The 21,472-nt window shown below is 41.6% G+C and overlaps 1 protein-coding gene across 16 annotated transcripts in view; it reads right to left on the bottom strand.

Annotated features, from left to right (window-relative positions):
• Window positions 1-753: 753 nt before the first annotated feature.
• EVA1A (eva-1 homolog A, regulator of programmed cell death) overlaps window positions 754-21,472 on the bottom strand; it is a 44,145-nt gene continuing 23,426 nt past the window's right edge. For 9 of the 16 annotated variants that reach the window (XM_081942923.1, XM_081942925.1, XM_081942926.1 and 6 more), the window contains 2 exons: window positions 6,869-7,024; window positions 754-1,121 (listed from right to left, as the gene is read on the bottom strand). In XM_081942923.1, the coding sequence (XP_081799049.1) occupies window positions 763-1,121; window positions 6,869-6,971 (462 nt within the window). In that variant the 5' untranslated portion in view covers window positions 6,972-7,024 and the 3' untranslated portion in view covers window positions 754-762. Of the gene's footprint in view, window positions 1,122-2,220; window positions 2,277-6,868; window positions 7,025-8,458; window positions 8,511-10,333; window positions 10,354-10,687; window positions 10,748-21,472 lie in introns of those variants that run through there. The other 7 variants (XM_081942920.1, XM_081942921.1, XM_081942922.1 and 4 more) reach the window with 4 other exon arrangements.

Genomic DNA, 21,472 nt, shown 5'->3' with positions numbered 1-21,472 from the left:
AACAATGGTTCTCAACCTTTTTGTCCCAATAGGTAAACATCTGAAATTTAGGAGAGATAGGCACTCTTAGGAAATGGCTGCCATGTCATGGTGAATGTGGCCAATCACAAAGCAGACAGCAAACAAAGTACCAACACCAGCATTTTGAATTTTATCTTCAAAGAACGCCTCTGATTTCTATAGGAGGACCCCAGACCTTGTTGGAAATAAATTAGTTGGCAAATGTGGAAGACCACTGTTTTGCTTTGCAGCATGCCAGTTTCCCATTCATTTTTTAAAGCAACATCAAGTAGAGCAGGGAGTTTAGTAATGTTGAGGTCATTTTGGGGACCAAATTTGAAAGTGAAGTCTAAAGAAGAAAAAGAAGAAGGAGAAGGAGAAGGAGAAGGAGAAGGAGAAGGAGAAGAAGAAGAAGAAGAAGAAGAAGAAGAAGAAGAAGAAGAAGAAGAAGAAGAAGAAGAAGAAGAAGCAGCTAAAAATACCTCCTTTTGCTACTTATCTTTAGAATAGTTAGTTGGGAGGAAAAGAGGTAAAAACCTTTTTATGTATCACTCATCAGCTCTTCCAATTTGTAGCAACCAAAGCATTGAGAAGAAACAAACCCACCCCGTTCCCCCAACTTTGCAACCTGAGCAAAATATTGAAAAAGGTTGTCCTTAGACTGAAAGGGTAAAGTAAAAATATTGCCTTTCTAAAGTAGGACTTCATTCCTCTTCCCATCAGACTTAATAGACCCCATGAGTTCAGTCCTATTTATCACCATCAATAGTAGCGATTCAGGCTCCTGGTTCCTGGAATATCTGGCTGGCCATTCATCCATATCTCTCGGATGATGCGCTCCCTTTCCTCCAGCCGTTGCGCTCTCTCAAGCTCCTCAGCCGAAGTAAAGACATTCATGTTCAAAGTCCGTTCAAATCGACGTTGCCGCCGCACGGACAGGTCTGAGGTAGTATCTGAGTCACTGTCACTCCAACTACCATCACTGTTGCATGATGGCCTTTGGGTTGATGACTGTTTGCAATCAGTTTGACAAGAGATTTGGACAACTAAAGCCAACAAGGTCAAGAGAAGTCCAATGCAAATTCCAGACACAAAACAGAGGGCAGCTCGTTCAGGGTTTTCTGAAAGATGGAAGAGAATTTTTTTTAAAAAGAGCAGAAAATATTTTCACAAAGAGAAACCTTGCTATTGATGATAACTATGCTATTATTATTATTATTATTATTATTATTATTATTATTATTATTATTATTATTATTATTATTATATATCAAAAACGCCCATTTTTTGCTCTTTCTCCAAATCAAAGTATCTGACAAAACTTAGGCTGCAACACAAAATATTAAGAGAATACAGATGGCACACAGATGTAGGTATTTGGAAACTTTAATAATAAAATAAACAAGCCAGAGCTAACAGCTCTTTTTTTTTTCATCTTTGTGGGACATATGTTAAAGAAAAAGATTATCTAAGTTCAGTGTGGGATACACTATGTCCAAGGATACAATGGGGAGACAGAATGGAGAGGTTGCAAATGTTTAGCTTGGCTTGGGCTCTTTGAGGAGGGTTGAAGAGTCAAAATTGATGCATAAAGCCTCCCAGTAATGCAATGATCCATTAGTATTTGGGCTTTACTGAAAATTGCTAACCGTCATATTTATTAAATATTGACCATTATGCAACTGAATTTGAAAGGCAAAGGATAAAGGCAAAATATGGGGGTTCTCTGGGAGTGAGTGTGCAGGCAGCCCAGCAAGCATGGGAGAAAACTACAAGAACAAATTATTAATTATTGTGATAACACAATTAGCTTTTGCTACATCAAGAATCACTGGTGAAAAGGTGAGGAAAATGAAATAATATAATTAGCGCATGAAAATAATATAACTGGAATAAGATTTGTCAAAAGAAAATATTTTTGGGTGGGGGAAAATATTTCGGAGTATCAAGGCAGATAATCTTTTCCCTAGTCCCAATTCTCTAACAAAATATTTTTGTCATGTCTTCTATTTTGAGATGCCTCCGAGTTATAGCTATTGTTATATAAAGATTCAGGCTCTGAAATTTAAAAAAAAACAAATCACATGTGCTCATTCATTGGCTGATGGCTTATTTAGTTCTCAGTGGAGAATGTATTTTAGAAATCTGAATGCATTTTGAAATACGGCAATATATAGATAAATGTACACAGTTAATAAGATCGCTGCTTTATTGATTCACCAATATCCACAGCATGAGTTTTCAATCCATACAAATGTTGTATTATTCTTCAGTAGCTAAAATGAAAAGGAAAGTATTGAAATGAAAAGCAGCAAATATTGAAAATAAATACAAGAAAGTTCAACTGCCAAATTAATAACAGGAAAAAAATGCTATTTGGGAACTTTGTCCATGGAGTTGACTTTGAAAATGAATCTTAAATGATAATAAACAGGACAAAATGAGAATCACCTTTCCTTTTCTTTAGTCTTTTTAAAAAATAAATTAATTTTTACTATTAGTATTTATGGGGGGAAAAATCTCAAAACATACATTTTGAACTAGAAACCACCATTTCAAGTTCAAGGCAAGCTATTCCAATTTTGTGAGGCTACTTCAAGCTCAAAACATTTCTAGTAAGTTCAAAATAGCTTTGGAACACTAAACCCAAAACAGAATGTTTTGAACGCTTCTAGGAGAACTGTCTGTCAATAGCATTTTTGTTTCCAAAAGAACCTTAATTTGGTGGGGAGTGATCAACTAGCTCTGATAAGAAAATTGCTTGATGAAAGAGCTGCAGCAGCTGCCATTACCTTAATGTCCTCGGAATGTCTGTATAAGGTTATCAGCTGTCCAGCAAAAGGAGGACATGTCCTCTATTGTGTCTTCAAGTCCTCCATCAACTCCGTCCAGTTTTTTGAGTAACTTTTTTTAAAAATGCACTATTTTCACATTCAAACTTTCAATGTATTTATGATCTTGTAAACAGCCCTTATTTGTATCCATCATCCATCAGACTCAACATCCTAGATTTATGCTATTTAATTTGTTTTCCGATTCCAGCAATTGGTTTCAATCCAGCCCCTTCAAATCAATGGTTGCTATAGTCACATGATTTGTCATGTGTTTCTATTGTGAAATTTGAAAAGCACATCCTCAATTCTATATTAGAACTAGCATATGGTCTTAAAAATAAAGATACGTTGAACAAATATTATGATTGAAAAATTAGCCTTTTTGATGTTGCAAAAAATAATTTCATATACATATTGGCCTAAGTACGTTTTTTCCAGTTTTCACTATAATCTTTGTCATGGATGCCAGTTAAAGTTAAACAGGGTCCTTCGTTCCAATTTTCCTATTGTCTATTCCTATTTGTCTATTTAGACATCTGGTAGCTCTATGCCTGTAGGCCCTACACTGGCTCCCTAAGCAATTGCTGTAGCCCCTTCACCAAGCAGTTGTCCAAGAACTTTTGTATTCAAAAGCAAAACCAAGGAATTAAATCTAGTCTCACAAATGTAATAGCAGAATATGATATAGACTTCATAGAATGTGTAAATAAATAGCAGTACAAAATTTAAAAAGGTCAATGGTAAGTACAGTAGGAAAAAAAACCACAGTCACAAATCATAGATTACATTGGCCACTCATTCATTGGCACAATAGATGAAATATCAGTTCCTGGGTGCTTTATGTACGTCCTAGGATCAAGCACTTTATATTTGGAGGACACCATGGAAAAGATCCATCTCCTGTCAATCTGCATTGTATGTCAACTATTGGCAATATGAAACAAGCCTCTCCAGCCTGCAGATGGAAGGCAGCACATGTGGAGATCTTATTTCAGGGATACTGGCTCCAAATTGTGTAGAACCTTTACATCAAGACCAGCACCTTGAATTCAGCCCAGGAACATAAAGGCAAGCAAGCCAACTATTTCAAAATGAGGATTATATGTGTGGTAAATATGCAATATATATCAGTTAATGGGGTATTCTTGTCATATGCACAAAAAGGGGACGTGACTGGTTTCTCATTCTAGAATGTTGTCTTAGTACTTAAGCTACCCTATTCTTCCCTCTCTATAATTTCCATTCAGAAACCTAACTGGTCTGTTGCTGCTCATTCATCAGTAAAATGCTTAGTTTAACCCTTAACTCATATGCCTATCTTACTTCATTGTCACCAATAATTTTTAGACATAGTTTATGTATCTTTACTTTTTAAAAGTACTGCTGCACAATAATACAATCCTGGCAATTACTTGCACAAGCATGTGCATAGATCCACTATATCCTAACTGTTTTCCAATCTTCAGTTAAAGAATATTGCAAGATTGAAATATAGTGATTAGCATGAATACATGGCTCACATCTTCTATAAAATGAACCACTGTGTTGGAGGTAAGGGCAAACCACCAGGTAAGGGCAAACCACTTCCAAAATGTTGCCAAGAAAACCTCAGGGACATACAGTATCAAGGCTGTACACCGGGGAACACCGGGGAACTACCAGAGGACTGGAAAAGAGCTGATGTGGTTCCCATCTTCAAAAAAGGGAAAAAAATTAGATCCAGGAAACTACAGACCTATCAGCCTAACCTCAATACCAGGAAAGATTCTGGAAAAAATAATCAAGCAACGAATTTGCGAACACCTAGAAGCAAACAAAGTAATAGCCAAAAGCCAACATGGATTTGTCAAAAACAGATCATGCCAGACTAATCTTATTGCATTCTTTGATAATGTGACAAAATTAGTGGACCAGAGGAATGCCGTTGATATAGTTTACTTGGACTTCAGTAAGGCTTTTGATAAGGTAGACCATAACCTACTACTAGATAAAGTAGAAGAATGTGGGTTAGACAGCATCACCACCAGATGGATTGGTAACTGGCTGACCAACCGCACTCAACGTGTAGTTCTCAATGGAACTGCATCTACATGGAGGGAAGTATGCAGTGGAGTACCCCAAGGCTCTGTTTTAGGCCCAGTACTCTTCAACATCTTCATCAATGATTTGGATGAGGGAATAAATGGGGAACTCATCAAATTTGCAGATGATACCAAGCTGGCAGGAATAGCCAACACTCCAGAAGATAGGCTTAAGATACAGAAGGATCTTGACAAACTTGAACATTGGGCACTATCTAATAAAATGAAATTCAATGGTGAAAAGAGTAAGGTTCTACATTTAGGCAACAAAAACGGAATGCACAGGTACAGTATAGGTGATACCTTACTCAGTAGTAGTAACTGTGAAAGGGATCTTGGAGTCCTAGTGGACAACCATTTAAATATGAGCCAGCAGTGTGCAGCAGCTGCCAAAAAAGCCAACACAGTTCTAGGCTGCATCAACAGAGGGATAGAATCAAGATCACGTGAAGTGTTAATACCACTTTATAATGCCTTGGTAAGGCCACACTTGGAATACTGCATTCAGTTCTGGTCGCCACGATGTAAAAAAGATGTGGAGACTCTAGAAAGAGTGCAGAGAAGAGCAACAAAGATGATTAGGGGACTGGAGACTAAAACATATGAAGAACGGTTGCAGGAACTGGGTATGTTTAGCTTAAGAGAAAGAAGGACTAGGGGAGACATGATAGCATTATTCCAATATCTCAGAGGTTGCCACAAAGAAGAGGGAGTCAAACTATTCTCCAAAGCACCTGAGGGTAGAACAAGAAGCAATGGGTGGAAACTAATCAAGGAGAGAAGCAACTTAGAACTGAGGAGAAATTTCCTGACAGTGAGAACAATTAATCAGTGGAACAGCTTGCCTCCAGAAGTTGTGAATGCCCCAACACTGGAAGTCTTTAAGAAGATGTTGGATAGCTATTTGTCTGAAATGGTATAGGGTTTCCTGCCTAGGCAGGGGGTTGGACTAGAAGACCTCCAAGGTCCCTTCCAACTCTACTATTGTATTATTGTAAGGCAGTCAACAAAAGTCAACACTGACTCAAAAGCACAAAAAAGACAACTTTTACTAAAATATGATTGAAATATCTTAATATAAGTTAAAGTTTGTCTTGCAGCTGAAGAACTAGCTAATTCTGAATTATAACAGTTGTTTTTTTACTCAAATATTTTAAATAATCATAATTTTTAAAAGGGGTTTTAAAAATATAATTATTACTATTATCACCATTATTAACCACTATTCTAAAGGACCAAAAATGGCTTTATTTTCTCCTTAAGGGTAGAATCAAAGGTCAGAAGGAGCAGAGAACAAAATATTTCATTTCCACACTGTGAAAGGCTTTCAAAATAAAGACTTTGGGAAGAGAATGGAAATATTTCTTGTATGCTTTGTTACAACATAACAAATATGCAAAAATATAAACTCAGTGACTCTAGTAATTGTTTATTTTTAAAAAGAACATCTACTGAAGTAAAACTAATCTAACCAGCAGAGAAAATACATGTAGCCATTAGCTATTCAGATTACACAATAGAAAGTTTATATTTACTTTACCCGGCCTGAATTTCAGGTATCCAAAAACTACCTCCAAAGGGTATCTGAAGATGTATTTGGGGAAATCATTGAAAATACCTCACAAATACCAAATTCTATCCTAACATTTTCTCACCATATTCTAATTTTGATCAGGAACTGAAAACAAAATTGCCTAATGATGCCACATTGCTTTCCTCTTTTTGATGTAGTTCTTGTGTTCCACTTGGATCACGATTCCTATCATTTCATACCCAAAAGTAGATCATTAGAAATTACATACAATAATAAATATGTACAAAGCATCTTTCCTTTACTTTAGTTCTCTCCAGAAATATAACTAAGAGGCATGAGATGAAAAATAGAGGACTATTGCAAAGAGATACCCTTCAGGAAAACATTCAACAGATATACAGTAAGCATAAAAAGAATACCTGTGATGAAGGAATATGCTGATAAGATATTGCTGAACAAGGAAATCTCTGTGCTGGTACCTGCAGGCTTCATACTTCTTTGATAGTCTCCTCTGAACTTCATTCACTGGAGTAGCAAGATCTGGGATTAAAAAGTAGGCTTCTGTTTCTTCTCCTCTGTTTTGGAACACAAGTAGGTTTGATTGTGGGGTCCATCATTCAAGCAACAGAACTTTTCTCCTGCCTTTGAAAACTGTAGCAAAGCCTTCCAATCATTTCTATGAAGTTCACTGGTTTGACAGTCTGACTTCAGCTGACCTCTCAGAATGTATTTAAAACAATTTCTCCCCTGATCGCTTCTACTTTCCCGTCACTAGTCAGACTCCTCCAGAGGATTGAAAGGAATATACAATCAGAGGCATTTTTCCCCTTTCCTGCCCATTTTGAACTCAAAAGTGCCTGTTGGGGAGCTCTAGAAAAATCAGAGTCAACAGGCAGCCTTCTGGATGGGTCTGGCTGTAATTCTATAGTTTGTGACAAACCCATGGCAAACAGTACGCCTTGCCCTCCAGCTTTATTAAACTGAGGGAGGATTTAACTCCCTTTATGACTTCCTAGAGAGGCTGCTTTCTTCATGCTTCCCTTATAACAAAGAAAACGGCTGCAATGGACCCGAGTTAATGATTGGATTTTATCTGCTGAAGTTTTGTAGCTTAATAGGCAGTTCATTTTTTCAGCTTGAAAGAGACCTTTTCCGACCTTACTGAATCATTACTGAGAATTCACTGAACCTTGATCCGTTTGTTAACTCCTTTGCCAGTAGTGAAAACATCAATAGTTTTAAAACAATAAACAATCTGAATGATCGGTGTCCCTAACAACGGTGTACTTCAAAGCAAAGTCTTTCATTTATATCAACTAGTTTGGGCCTCAAGTAAGAGAAAAGGCCTGCTGTGTAAAAAAATCTGTTTACCCAATGAGTGGGAAAATATATATTTTATGTATGTGTGTACTCTTCATTTATTTGGTCATACTCCCAAAATAGAAAGGTACATCAAGAGTAGTGTAAGCAAACACATGTTAACCCTGAAGGTCTGGATGAGGAGACATATTAGGGATATCAGAAGCACACCACAGTCAGATGCATTATGGGAAGAATATTCCAAAGAATGGTGGCATACTTCACTATAACCACAATCTGTTATAGCAAAAGAGGCAGAGCAAAAGATCCCAAGCCCCATCTGCTTTATCATTACTAAAAGTCTCTCTGCACCCAAATTTTGAAGCTTTAGGGAAGTGGGGATAGCTTATTAAAAATGTTCAATGTATGCTTTATTTGGATAACAGAAAGGTAATAATGTGCAGCATAGCAATATCTAAAAACACACGATTCTGCTTTTAAGCAACATGATTATAGTGCAAATGCCCACCATTGCAACCATAGGCATACATTCCTAATCATGATTATGCCAAACTGACCAAATGTGCAACATGATGTCACCACATAAGCTCCATATTTTCTTAGTTGCATTACATTGTCATATGCAATTTTTATAAAAGGCAGGTTGCCTTGCAAACGTCACAATATAATACCCTGTTTAGGAAGAGTACCTGATGGTGCTTTGGAGTGTGTAAGAAGTGCTGTGCAGATCAGCGATAACACCTGGGGATGCAAATTGGAAATGGTATATGCGGATGCCCAAGAGATGCCACATGGGTCAAGAAAGAAGTGTGAGGGATGCAGTTTGGGAACAGTGAATGGGGGTACAAAAGAGGTGCCTTTCAGATCAGAAAAGGCACAAGACTTCTATGTGACATTGTTCAAAGAGGGGTTTGAAGTGTGGGTCTGGAAAGGCATGTGATAGGGCAGCAAAGGTCAGAGGAGCACACAGAGGACTGACATGGGCCAGGAAGGATGTGCAGAAATTACCTGCACATACTAGAAGATTACCTGTAGTACAAAATTCCTTCCTTCCTTCACTCCCTCCCTTCCATTGCCCTCCCTCTCTTTCCTTCCATTCCCTTTCTAACAGGCAGATAAGTGATTGCTTCAGTGGGGTGGGAAAGAGTCAAGGATTGCAAGACTGGCTGGGAAACTCTTATGGAATGTTGAACATGAAGATCACATGACCACAACAGCAGCCTGCAAACATAGTGGGTGTCACGATGTTAAAAAGTTTGCTAGGCCTGAACTGCCTGAATTGACACTCAAGAGTTAAACTAAGAAAGCTTTATTGCGCAGGTCATAAAACAAAATGTTATCTGAAAGTGATTTATTGCGCACGCGTTACACATTCCAAAAATTCTTTTTCTTTCTTTGTTCGGCAGCCAACTTTGGCAGACGTAGCTTTCTTTATCAAAATGTAACCAATTAGTTATTTCTGTTTCATTTACTTTTATTATTTTATTATTAAAGTTTGTTTATTAATTAGAATACTTTTGAAGACTTTTATTTTTCTCAATATCTCAAAAGATATGCAGAAGGGAATCAGCCACGGTCCATTGATCTCAGATTTCCCAGGGCATTTTTTTCCCTGACAGTGGGAGCCAACAGCACTGAAGCAACCACATATTTCCCAATTTCATTCCCTTGGGAGCCACAAGTCCTGGATTTTGGACACAGACCCTGTGATACATGATTTTGCCCAGTTAAAGGGCATGAACAAGAGTTTTAATAGTATACAGACGGTGGAGGTAAAGAGGAGGGCCCCCACTGAAAGTAGAATATATCAACATTATAGAGATGAAACAGTGAAATGCATCCCCAAATTGTAATTCTACCTGAAGCTAACAGGGAAAGAGTTAGTATTTCCAGTTCTTAGGAAGCACCATTTGGCATTATTTATTATTACTGGTAGATTATTTTCACCCTGATGTCCATTTCTCAAGTCGTTCCAATACTTCTTACAGTGCAACAAATTAGCACAATTAATAATGATTAATAAGAACTAGTTAATCAAACTCCTCCCACCCACCAATACCCCCTATCTCTGCCCTTTTGGCCACTCTGTACTCCATCACCCTAGGATTGCCAATGCTAAGAGATACAAATCACTACACAATCATGATCAATCAAGCTCTGGTGACCTTGGATCAAGCATAGACGCTTTTGCACTGAACCATTTTGCAATATCATTTGGAGCATGAAAAGGGAAAGAAACACATCACCTTTTTGAACAAAGGGTAATTGTGTATTGAATTAAAGAAATAAATCCCAGAAAAAGAATGTTCTTTGGTTCACAAGTAAAAACAATATTATGTGAGCATATATATTGATCAACTGAAATTCTTGTACTATTTTGGGGACATGGTGATAACTTATCAACCACAGGCATTCCTGATTAAGAAATCATACTTGTGGTCAGCTACATGAATACCTGACACTGAAACATATCTTTCATTATGATTGTTTCTAAGAATGGCTACCTAGCAGAATGAGTTTGCATTAGATGATGAGGAATCAGAGGCACAATTTTCATCACTTACTCTGCTGTATTTTCTTGGCTGCTATAAAACACGTATCTACCAAGTTCCTTGATAGGCATCCAAGCTGGAAAGCAATTGCCACATCAGCTTTTTGGAAACTGAGAACTGGAAAGTAGTATCATTACGTACATAATACTCATCAAAACTTTAGGAAAAATTTGGTGGTATCCCTTTACCAGAAAAACTTTTTTTAAAGCAGAATGGAGTCTCTCTAAATCTACTGTAAAAGGCTGTGTGAGACTATGTAGAACAGATTTGGGGAAGTGCAGGGGGATGTAGAAGGCCAGGAGGAAAGTAGATGATGAAAACAGAACTCTGCATAGCAAGGGGCATTGCCCAATGATAGTCACTCACATTATCCTTAATGGTTTGGCAAGCAACCCCGGAGAGGCCCCTCATATGTGCTCAAATAACCTGCCAAAAAAGGAAGTAGAAATACCAGGCAGCAGAAACATTAGAGGAACACAGACACAATAAGACAGTTAAGCTAAACCAACATTTTGAAGTTAAAACACACACACACACAAGAAGTGGTGTTATTTTTCAAAATGTTAGAAAAGTTTCTGATAAGTTTTCCCCTCTATGTATTTTTACATAATACCCTTATGAGGAAAACAATGGTAGTCTATGGTAGTACTGTATATAACTAGTTTATAAGTTATGAAAGAAACATGAAGCATATTTGCTAATTCACAATGTATAGTTTTCTACACCACCACCACCACCACCACCCCACACACACACAGAGTCAGGATCTGCCGCAAACTCCAAGTAGGCGTCAGGAAGGGCAAAAAGCTTTTTTTTTTAAAGGGAAAAAAGTGTAGCCCCTGGCTGCAAAACAGGTTAAGCATTCTTGCTTTAAAGCTTCACTATGCAAATATGAATGTTACAAATTCCTAACAAATACATTCACAAACTGCCTGTTGAAAGAACTAGAATGTTATTTAGGTTATTAGAGGAGCAGCAGTAACAGCCATGAACATAAAAGCACAAAAGTCACAACAATATATCAAGAATGTATCAAGAATGATACTGTTTCTTACACTAGGTGCCAGAATGGTACATGTACAATTATCAGCAGTAGTATTAAAATATGTTTAACAGAATAACAGAGTTGGAGACCTTGGAGGTCTTTTACTCCAGGGGTGTTCCCACACCCCCGGCTGCAACCCACTTCAAACTCCCCCAAAGTGTGTAGCAATAGGTTGATAAAAATTCTCAGTCAAACTAACAAAACATTAGTTTCATTAACAGAGCAAAATATCTTAAACTAACAAGAAAATAAATCCAGTTTCCATGATTCAATTTTTCAGATATTTGTTAATAAATTTTAACCATTTTTTATGACTGTACTATATAAATATGTGATCAGTCCAAAAGCTACACTTGAAAGATGTAGGCATCAGAACTGATGAAAAATGAAGTTGAAACTGTTATAGACAGTCAAAGTTCACAAAATGTGCCAAGCTTGAATAAAATACTTCTCCTCACCTAATCTGACTTCGAGCTAGCATTAAAAGAAGTGGCCCATGACCTGTGTATTCATGTGGGTAAAGTTGGTAATAAAAAAGATTGATCAGCTAACATTTTGGACACAATTTCAGACAAGAGAATATAACTATTTGTAGAACTAATTCAAATGCCCCTTGATAATCAACATGGATCTGTATGGATCTGCATAACAATAAAAATACCAAAGACTCCCTGGATGAACTGTTCAAACATATCAAAGGAATATATGTATTGGCTTCTTCCTTGATGAAAGCAAGATGTGAAAACTTGGGTATTGCATTTCAAAATCATCACTGATTCCAAATAAATGCTTATGGGAGGTTTATAAGCTAGACATGAATTTAGTAATCCTCTCCTACTCCCTAGTGGTTGGTATTACAGGCATGCTGACTCTAATACAGGAAGTAACATACACTTACCATAACTTATAGTCATTGATAGCCTTATCCCCTAAGAATTAATCTAATCCATATAGATCATCTAAATTGGTTGCCACTGCCACTCCTTGTCCTGGTGTATTGAATATTTAAATATACATAGAAGTACTTCTTACTGAATGACTGAATAGCTGGATCTGGCATCAGTTTGGATTGAAGATGGAGATCAAAGAGTTTTTATAAATAGACAGTTGAATTTTTTTTTAAATGGGGCCATATGAGAGCAGTGTGAAGAGCTGTAATTGAAAAGGATATTAAATGCCTTCCAAAAGGGATAGATAGGACATTCAAGAGTAACTATGCTACTGCCTAAATGTTAATGTTTGAGCAAATATGAGCCACAGTGATGCAGTGGTTAGAGTGCAGTATTGCAACCTACTTCTACTGACTGCCAGCTGTCTGTAATTTGGCAACTCAAATCTCACCAGGCTCAGGGTTGACTCAGCTTTCCATTCTTCTGAGGTAGATAAAATGAGGACCCAAATTGTTGGGGGCAATATGCTGAATCAGCCACTGTAAAGCACTGTGAAGTGGTATGTAAGTCTAAGTGCTATTGCTATTGCTACCGTGTTTCCCCGAAAATAAGACAGGGTCTTATTTTCTTTTTACTCACAAAATATGGCTTGGGCCTTATTATCAGGGGAGGATTTATTGTTTTGGGGTTGCTGGGCGGCTGCTGTCTTGCGAGCGGGCCCCCAAAGAGCTGGGCACAGCCTCAGGGACGAACGGCTGTGTTGCGCTGTTGCAGCAGCGCAACACAACAGCCATGAGGCGACCATGGTCATGAGCAGCCGCCTGGCAAACCCCCAGCCGGGCACAGTGCCATTTACTGACCTAGGGGTATCGCCAAGCCACATGAGTGCCTGTTCGCTGCCACCTGGCTCTCACATCTTGGCGCCTTCGAAATGCCAGTGAATGGCGCTCTGCATGGCTGGAGAAGGGGGTTGCACGAGCAGCTGTTCTGCTCCCATTCGCGCACCTCCCAGCCTCGCGATGCCCTGGCCCAGCTCTCCCTGCAGAGCCAGGGCAGCTCTGCTGCCGCCGCCGCCACCACCATCCCAGCATGGCTTTTTCATCAGCTTCCTAATGGAGTCTTCCGGCAGTGGCGGCATACACCCAGAGCGGCCACTGCTGGAAGACTCCATTTGGAAGCTGCCAAAAAAGCCATGCTGGGATGGCGGCAGTGGCGGCAGCAGCAGCAGCGGAGGCCCTCCCTACTTTGAGGGGCTGAAATCCCCTTGGCCGCAGTCTTATTTTTCTTCATTTTTCTTAATTAAATTTCGAATATCCAAATGATCAAATTTAAACTCTGCAATAGTAAAGGTACCTCGCTGGAACCACAGCTAGTGCTTGGACCAAAGACTGAGGGAAACTGGGAGCCTAGAGGGAAAGGAGGATACTTAAGAAAATCCCTCAGTCTTTGGACCAATCAGGCTGTGACTAAACCCAGCTGTAGCCCCTCCCACCAAAACTACAGGAAAAGCGATGGATAACATTTACGAAAAGAATTCAATTCTGCAACATAAATCTGAATCAAAAAAGGACTAAGTAAATGTATACATCAACCAACGAAATAACTTTGGACATTTTGCTTTTAGCTTCGACCTCTGATGGAAAGGGTGTGGGAGGTTGCAGACATAACCCTCCCTGGATTTTGACATTCCAAATTAGCATTTTCTTTTGCTAAAAACAACTCCATCTGAGCCTCAGAATTATCTATTTGTCTTACAGCATCCTCCAATCTGTTAACAAAATCATGATACGGTTCAGTAGCCTTTTGCCTGATATTAGAGAAGGCTTGCTGAGGCTTACCATAAACTGGCACAGACTCTTCCTGAAGAGGGGGAGGTGGGGGGAGGGAAATGGCAGGCACAGAGAAGGCGGACTTTTCCTTACCAGCAGAACAAACTTTTCCTGAAAAGCGGGGCAAAGAATAATAGAAGAAAAGCAAGCCTTTAAGCCAATTACTTCATGATCTTGTGGAATCAATTTAGGTGGACAGACAGAAAACATATCTTCTCCCCCCCCCCCTCTTTTGTTAATTGTTCCTCTGACCATGGAGAAGCAGAAGAATTAACTTCTCCGTGAGGAGCTGAAAGTCGAATTAAAAATGATTTGGGGGGAAGAATTTTTATTTGCTCATAATCAGGTAGAGGCTCTGTGGACAATTGTTGTTCTGCCAAAACTTTAGAGCCAATTTTTTCCACTGCATGACGGCACTGAAACCATAGTTGTAAGATCTCTACTGGGGCTCTGGGTTCAAAATGTAAAGTTTGCCCTATTTTTCCCCAGTCACGTAAATTAAGTGTTCCCCATTCAGGGTACCAAAAACAATGTTTTCCTATCTCACCGACTAGCTTCCTTATTTTTGCCTCAGGTGTGGCAACACCTGACTTCTGTAACAAGAATCTAAGTTCTTGAACATGTTTTTGCTGCTGGTGAGACAGATTTCAACCCCTATATACCTCTGAGGGGTCCTGGTATTGGCATTCCTTGGGGTCTTTTTCAGACGGGAGGTAAGTATGTTGGCTGTTGCTCCCCCGAAGGGTGTCTTTGGTCCCGGGTTTCAGCACCAGGTGTAGGTTTCATAAATCCATCACAGCAGGTTGTGTCCAATATGTCTGTCGTCTACGCAGAGTTTATTTTGCCTTTTTCTACAGTTTCATCAAGCAGAACAGAACACAGACAGCAACAGTATTGTTTTTGGTTTATTCCCTCTTTTTTCCCTTGTGAATCCAGAAGGCCATCCCAGCCAAGGTTGAATCTCACATAATTCCCTGATGCGGCCTGTCTCTGCTCGGTGAGATCATAGGTTAAAAGATAAACGGCTACTGAGACCATGGCAGTTTTTTTTTTTTTTTTTTTTTTCAAAAAGTTTTATTGGTTTTTTTAAAAACATTTATGTGGAAAAGGGGTAGGTGGAATTACAAATTTTGGCAGTTGCAAATGTGGCAGACGCCCCCTCCCTCCAAACTCCTAGGTTACATCAAAATATCAAATCTTAATACATAATCATAAAAAGTCAGCATCTTAATTCTAGAAAAAATAATTTTCAATCAATTTATATAATTATAATATATAGTCTAGTTATAAATTCATATTTACTTTCGGTCTGTTTATAACGTTGTGATTTCCTTATTTATTTTTGTGATCTGAGTTTTCTTGGTGTTGCCCCTTCACCCCCCGCTGGCAGAGCTCCGGCCCCTCCCGTGTCCTGTATGACCGTTGTAGTATCTTCTGTTTTTTCTAGGTTGGCTTTGTTTTTTTCCATAAAGGCCTGTGCCTCTATGGGTGTATTAATTCTGATTCTTGTCTCCTCCCAGAATATTAGCATACCTTCAGGCATCAACCATCTAAACCACACCCCCTTCTGGTATAATTTATTCGCCAATTGCGAATAATTTTTCCTTTTTTCCCTAATTTTTTTGGGAATCTGCTTTAGAATGGTTATCTCCCTATCACAGTATGTCAATGTTTGCCCCCTTTGCACACCCAGTATTTCATCTCTTGTGGTTTTCCTAAGAAATTTAATGTGAACCTCTCTGGGTACATTATGTGTTCTGGCATATGCTGAATTCACTCTATAAGCTAGGTCTATCTCCCAATCCATCTGTTGTTTATCTTTGTGTATGTATTCAGCTAAAATATTAGTCATAATGTCCCTTATGTTTTCCCCATCTGCTTCTATTACATTTTGAAATCTAAGATAAAAGGACATTCTCTCAAACTCTATTTTCATTTGTTGGATGTCAAGTTCTTTGTTCCCCTTCTGTAAAGCCTCTACCCCCCCCCTCGCCTCCGCCACCCCACCCTCCACAAGGTCCAGTCTCTGTGAGTTCTTAAAGATTTGGGCTTGGTTCTGTTTAATTTCATCTTTCATTTCCCTTAACTGTTTCTTAATTTCCTCCTGGCCCTGTAGAATTTGTTGAAGCATTTGTTGAAAGTCTATCTCTGTAGTCTTGGGTTGCATCAGTTCTGTTATCTTTGACTGTGTAGCTGGGCTAGACGTTGCAGACGTTGGGGCAGAAGTAGCAAATCCAGGCTTTCCAGGAGGTGGTCTTTTTGGAGGCATGGTTTTTAAAGCAAGGAAGTCTGTCAAAATAGAGACTGGGCAGCTGGAGAAGTAGAGCAGGCAGGCGAATCCAGAAGGCAGAGGATCCAAACAGATGGGGATTTCTTTAGTCAGTCTAGCAGTAGATAAAAGTTTTTTCCCCAAAGAGTTCAAAGAAGAACAGTCCACAAAAGATTCCTCTGGGTGGCTCGGAGACAAAGACCGGAAGCCTGAATTTTAGAGGTGGAGTCAGGTTTCACAGTTCATGAAGACAACGGAAGTGTGCCATCTTGCCCTGCCAGCTTTGGGCTCAGAGGCATAATAAAGTTTTAAAAATTCAAAAAGTTCTCAGTTCACCCATAGATTCTGGAGCTAAGTCCGATGAAAGTCACTTTTATAAGGGTGAGGCATCATTAGTTGGCTCTCCCCCCTCCTCCTTCCCCTGAGGGCGAAAGCAAAATTTTCTCAAGCCGCTTGTCCAAGGGAGGGGGGGAAATCCCCCTCCCTCTAGCCGCACCTCTGGCAAAAGTCCGAAAGTTTAACTTTTTTTTTCTTAAAAAGATGCTGAAGGGTCCATAAATTTAAGATAGAGGGAATGGAGAAGGGCAGCCTCTCACCACATTGCCGCTGCTTCGTTCAATAGCGCGTTCTCCGATCGGCATGGGGCGAGGCGCGCGCACACGGGCGCCCTCCGATACTGCTCCCCGGTGCCTAGAACGAAGCGGAGGAGCCCCCGCCAGCCGACGCCGACGCCAGGACCCTCCGCGAGCCGTTCCCTCGGCAGGACACCTCTCCGGGGCGTCCTGTGCCCCCCCAGAAGCGGGGGAAGCCCACCAGGAGAGCGGGAGCAGGCAAAGGCTTGCCTGTCGCCGTAGCCGCCGGAACCGGAAGTCGAGACCATGGCAGTTTGCTGTGCATGTCTTTACATAACCTTACCTCTCATTCCTACACTACCTTTAATAACTTAAGGTGGTGAACATATATAATACTCCTCCTTCTCATATTTTACCCACAACAACCCTGTGAGGTGACTTTAACTGAGAGTGTATGACTGGCCCAAAGTCACCCAGCTGGCTTTCATATCTAAGGTGGGACTAGAACTCTCAATCTCCTGAGTTGTAGGCCAGCACCACTACACCACGACTCATAGTATTTAAAATTGCAGGATGCCAGTGCATCATAACCCTATTTGGGAAACCGTCCTCGACTTACAACCACAATTGAGGCCAACATTTTTATTGTTAAGTGAAACATTTATTAAGCGAGTTTCACCCCATTTTATGACTTTTCTTGCTACAGTTGTTAAGTGAATCACTGAAGTTGTTAAGTTAGTAACATGGTTGTTAAATGAATCTGGCTTCCCCATTGAGTTTGCTTATCAGAAGGTCATAGTGATCATGTGACCCCAGGATACTGCAATCGTCATGAGTCAGTTCCCAAGAATTTGAATTTTGATCAAATGACTATGGGGATGTTGCAACGGTAATAAGTGTGAATAACGGTCATAAGCCACTTTTTTCAATCCTGTTGTAACTTTGAATGGTCACTAAATGAACTGTTGTAAGTCAAGGACTACCTGTAATACAAACATAATTTAATGGCCAGAGAAAGGAGAAGGAAATCCAGCATGGTAAGAGCCTGAACTGCAAAATTTGAATAATAAGAGGGACCATTATTCCCTTGAAAGTTCAAATAAGTCAATTCTGTATTATTTGAGTACTGGACCTGCATTGTGCAGCCTTTCTGCAACATCATAATTAGTTGCAGAAGTGCCAGCGATCAATGGAAAAAACAGATGGTTTTTTTGCTATAACCTCTTGTGAGGGAGGAAGTAAATGGCTAGGAGGAAGGAGCTTCTGAATGCAAATGAAAGAATAGGCAGCGGAAAAAACACAAGAAGTACAGAGTAGGAGAAAACAGAAAATATTTTTTTTAAGAACTTCCCCTAAGATGTATTGTTATAAGAATAAATATAAGGCAGAATGTTACAGAGATGTTGTATTACATTTTATATCAAAATCAGGTTATAAGAAATCTCTGTGAAGCCCATTTATGCCCACAAATTCTGGTACACAAATTAGTGTTGAGAATTAATTGATCTGAAAATAAAGTATTTATTAATAGTTGTATTGCCCATATGTACTAGCCAAATATTAGCACATTTATAGGTTCCACTTCTTTCTATTGCTCTATGTCTGCACTGAGTTTAATGATTGCCTTCACTGGAATAGAAGATCTAACAAAAAGGGCATTGGAACTTACCTGATACGCCTCTTCTCATAGTGGGGGAGGAGCAGTGACGTGCGGTGAGGTTTATGGCTGGTGAGGCTGGTGACGTCATCAGGAAGGCGAGGAATGGGACCACGGGTGCTGGAGGCTGAGGCTGCCTCAGCCTCCAGCACACGTGATCCCATTCCCCGCCTTCCTGAGCGTGCTCCGCCGGCTCGCGCTCCACGGTCCCCAACAGCAGCTGCTTTTCAGTGCTTTTCTGAGCGTCTGGCGTTTAGGACATCCAGCTATCTACCTAAATGCCAGACGCACAGAAAAGCACTGAAAAGCACTTCACCTCCAAGCCACTTCGTCTTGATGACGTCACCACAGCTGCTGGGCACGGCCGGCTGGATGTAGCCAGAGCAATGCCGAGGCAGTCCGGGCGGACGAAAGAGCGAGCGAGCGAGCGAGCGATGGAGGATCAGGCAGCCTGATCCTTGGTTGCTTGCCCACCAGACTGCCTCGGCGCCACTCTGGCTACCTCCGTCCGTCCACCCCCGGGAGCTGCGGAGGCAGAAATGTTGTCGGCGCTCCCGGATGACGAAGCCACGAAAGCGACTGGGGTATGACGAGAACCTTCCTGCCTCTGCTGGACTTCGTGCACTCCTCGCGACTGCAATATATGTCCAGAAGCGGCTTTTGTGGCTAATGGGGTTTGGGCTTCCAGCCCAACAGCCCCTGCCACTTCCGGACATCTATTGCAGTCACGAGGAGGGCGCAAAGTACAGCAGAGGCAGGAAGGTTATTGGCGCTTCCGAGAACCCTCCTGCCTCCCCCGGTTGCCCAGCTGGCACCACCCCGCGCGCGCACCTCCTCCTCCTCCTCCCTCCTTTTCCTCTTCACTCCCCAAAGGCTCTTCTCCTTACCGGAGCTTAGCGGGAGCCGTGCAAAAGGGATAGGAGGAAATATATATATTATTATTATATATTATTATTTCATGATGAGAGGTGAGGCTCTGCCTCCCCTGCCTCCCCTGACCGCACGTCCCTGGGGAGGAGTATCCAGACTAGGTTAACCTTGTCCTCTCATTGATTGGACTGAGTCAGATAAGCTCTTTGGGAACGCCCACTGGTCACCAGGTGCTATCCAGTTATCGGCGAAGAACTTTATCTGACTCGTTGCACCATTCACTCCAGACTTCTTAATCCATATATTATCTTTTATTGTATCAAACAACAACGTAATCTTATAAACCATCAACATAACACTTTATCAACATAACATTGTCAGGGAGGGGCTGGATTCTCCTCCCCCACTATGAGAAGAGGCGTATCAGGTAAGTACCAATGCCCTTTCTCCATAGTGAGGGGGAGGAGTATCCAGACTGGGACGTACCAAAGCCTAGGGAGGGAGACCCCTGAGGCACATGCCCCTCCAAATCATGCCTGGGGAGGTGTGGCCCCCGCCCTATGGACCGCTTGCAACACCCTGCGGCCGAAAGAGGCCTCTGCCGAAGCAAAGGAGTCAAGTTTATAGTTCCTTACGAAAGGTGAAGGGGAAGCCCATGTGACTGCCCTGCAGATTTCGGCCAAGGAAGCCTGCGTAGCCCAGGCCGTAGAAGTGGCTGCACTCCACGTGGAATGAACAGTGATGCGACCTGGCATGGACAGGCCCTGTGACTGATAGGCAGTGGAAATGCAGGATCGCAACCACCTGCCTATGGTTGTGGAGGTCACCTTTTTTCCCAGAATCCCCGGCTGGAAGGAAACTAACAGGGCTTCAGATTTCCTGCTTGGCCTGGTTCTCCTGAGGTAAATCCTCAGAGCCCTTCTTACGTCCAGAGTATGCCACTTCTTCTCTAACGGGTGAGAAGGGTCTGGACAGAAGTTGGGCAAGATCAGTTCCTGTGCTCGATGGAAGCAGCTGCACACTTTGGGGATGAAGGATGGATCCAACCATAACACCACTCTGTCCTGGTGGAACACGCAGAGATCCTCCCTGGTGGACAGCGCTTGCAGTTCAGATATCCTTCTGGCGGAGGTGATAGCCACCAGTAAGGCCACCTTAAGGGTCAGGAACTTAAGGGAAACAGTGCTTAAAGGCTCAAACGGAGCACCTGTCAGAGCATCCAGTACCCTGTGTAAATCCCAGGACAGGTACCTGTGTACCATGGGTGGTTTGAGATTGGAAGCCCCCTTAAGAAATTGCTTGACCATGGGGTGGTGAGTCATACTCTGATTCCTGCCACACAGGAGAATTGATGAAATGGCTGAAACCTGCCTCCTGCTCGTGTTGGGAGCCAGTCCCCTGTCCAGGCCCGCCTGGAGAAATTCCAAGACCTGTGGCACTGTGGTCTGGATGAGATTGTGCCCACGGGAGCTACACAATTAGGAGAACGCATGCCATGTGGCGCCATAGATGCACTCCATGGAGGGTCTGTATGCGGCCTGGATGGTTTGTATCACCCTGGGGGAGAAGAGGTCTTTCCTCAGGATGCTCCACTCAAGTGCCAGGCAGTCAGCTGGAGCCATTGAGGGTCTGGGTGCTCCAGAGACCCCTGGCTGAGGGATATCTTCTCCTGGGGAATTCTCCAGGGCCTCTCCACTGACAGAGACTGGATATCTGCAAACCACGGCCTGCGGGGCCAGTGAGGGGCCAACAGAACCACTTCCGCCCTCTCCTGCAGGACCTTCCGTATGACCCTGGGGATCAGGGGTAGAGGCGGGAAGGCATACAGTAGACCCCTGGGCCAGGGCCCCCGGAAAGCGTCCACCCATTCCACCCCCCATGTCCGGTACCTGGAGAAGAACCTCAGGAGCTGGGTGTTGAGAGGAGTGGGGAATAGGTCGACCTCCGGGCATCTGAAGCGCTCTGCCACCTCTTCGAAGATCACTGGCTGCAGCCTCCACTCCAAGTTGTCCACTTCGG

This window comes from Natrix helvetica, assembly GCF_964273705.1.
Source record: "Natrix helvetica genome assembly, chromosome: 2".
NCBI classification, from domain to species: domain Eukaryota; kingdom Metazoa; phylum Chordata; class Lepidosauria; order Squamata; family Natricidae; genus Natrix; species Natrix helvetica.
This window is presented reverse-complemented; position numbering and strand designations above follow the sequence as displayed.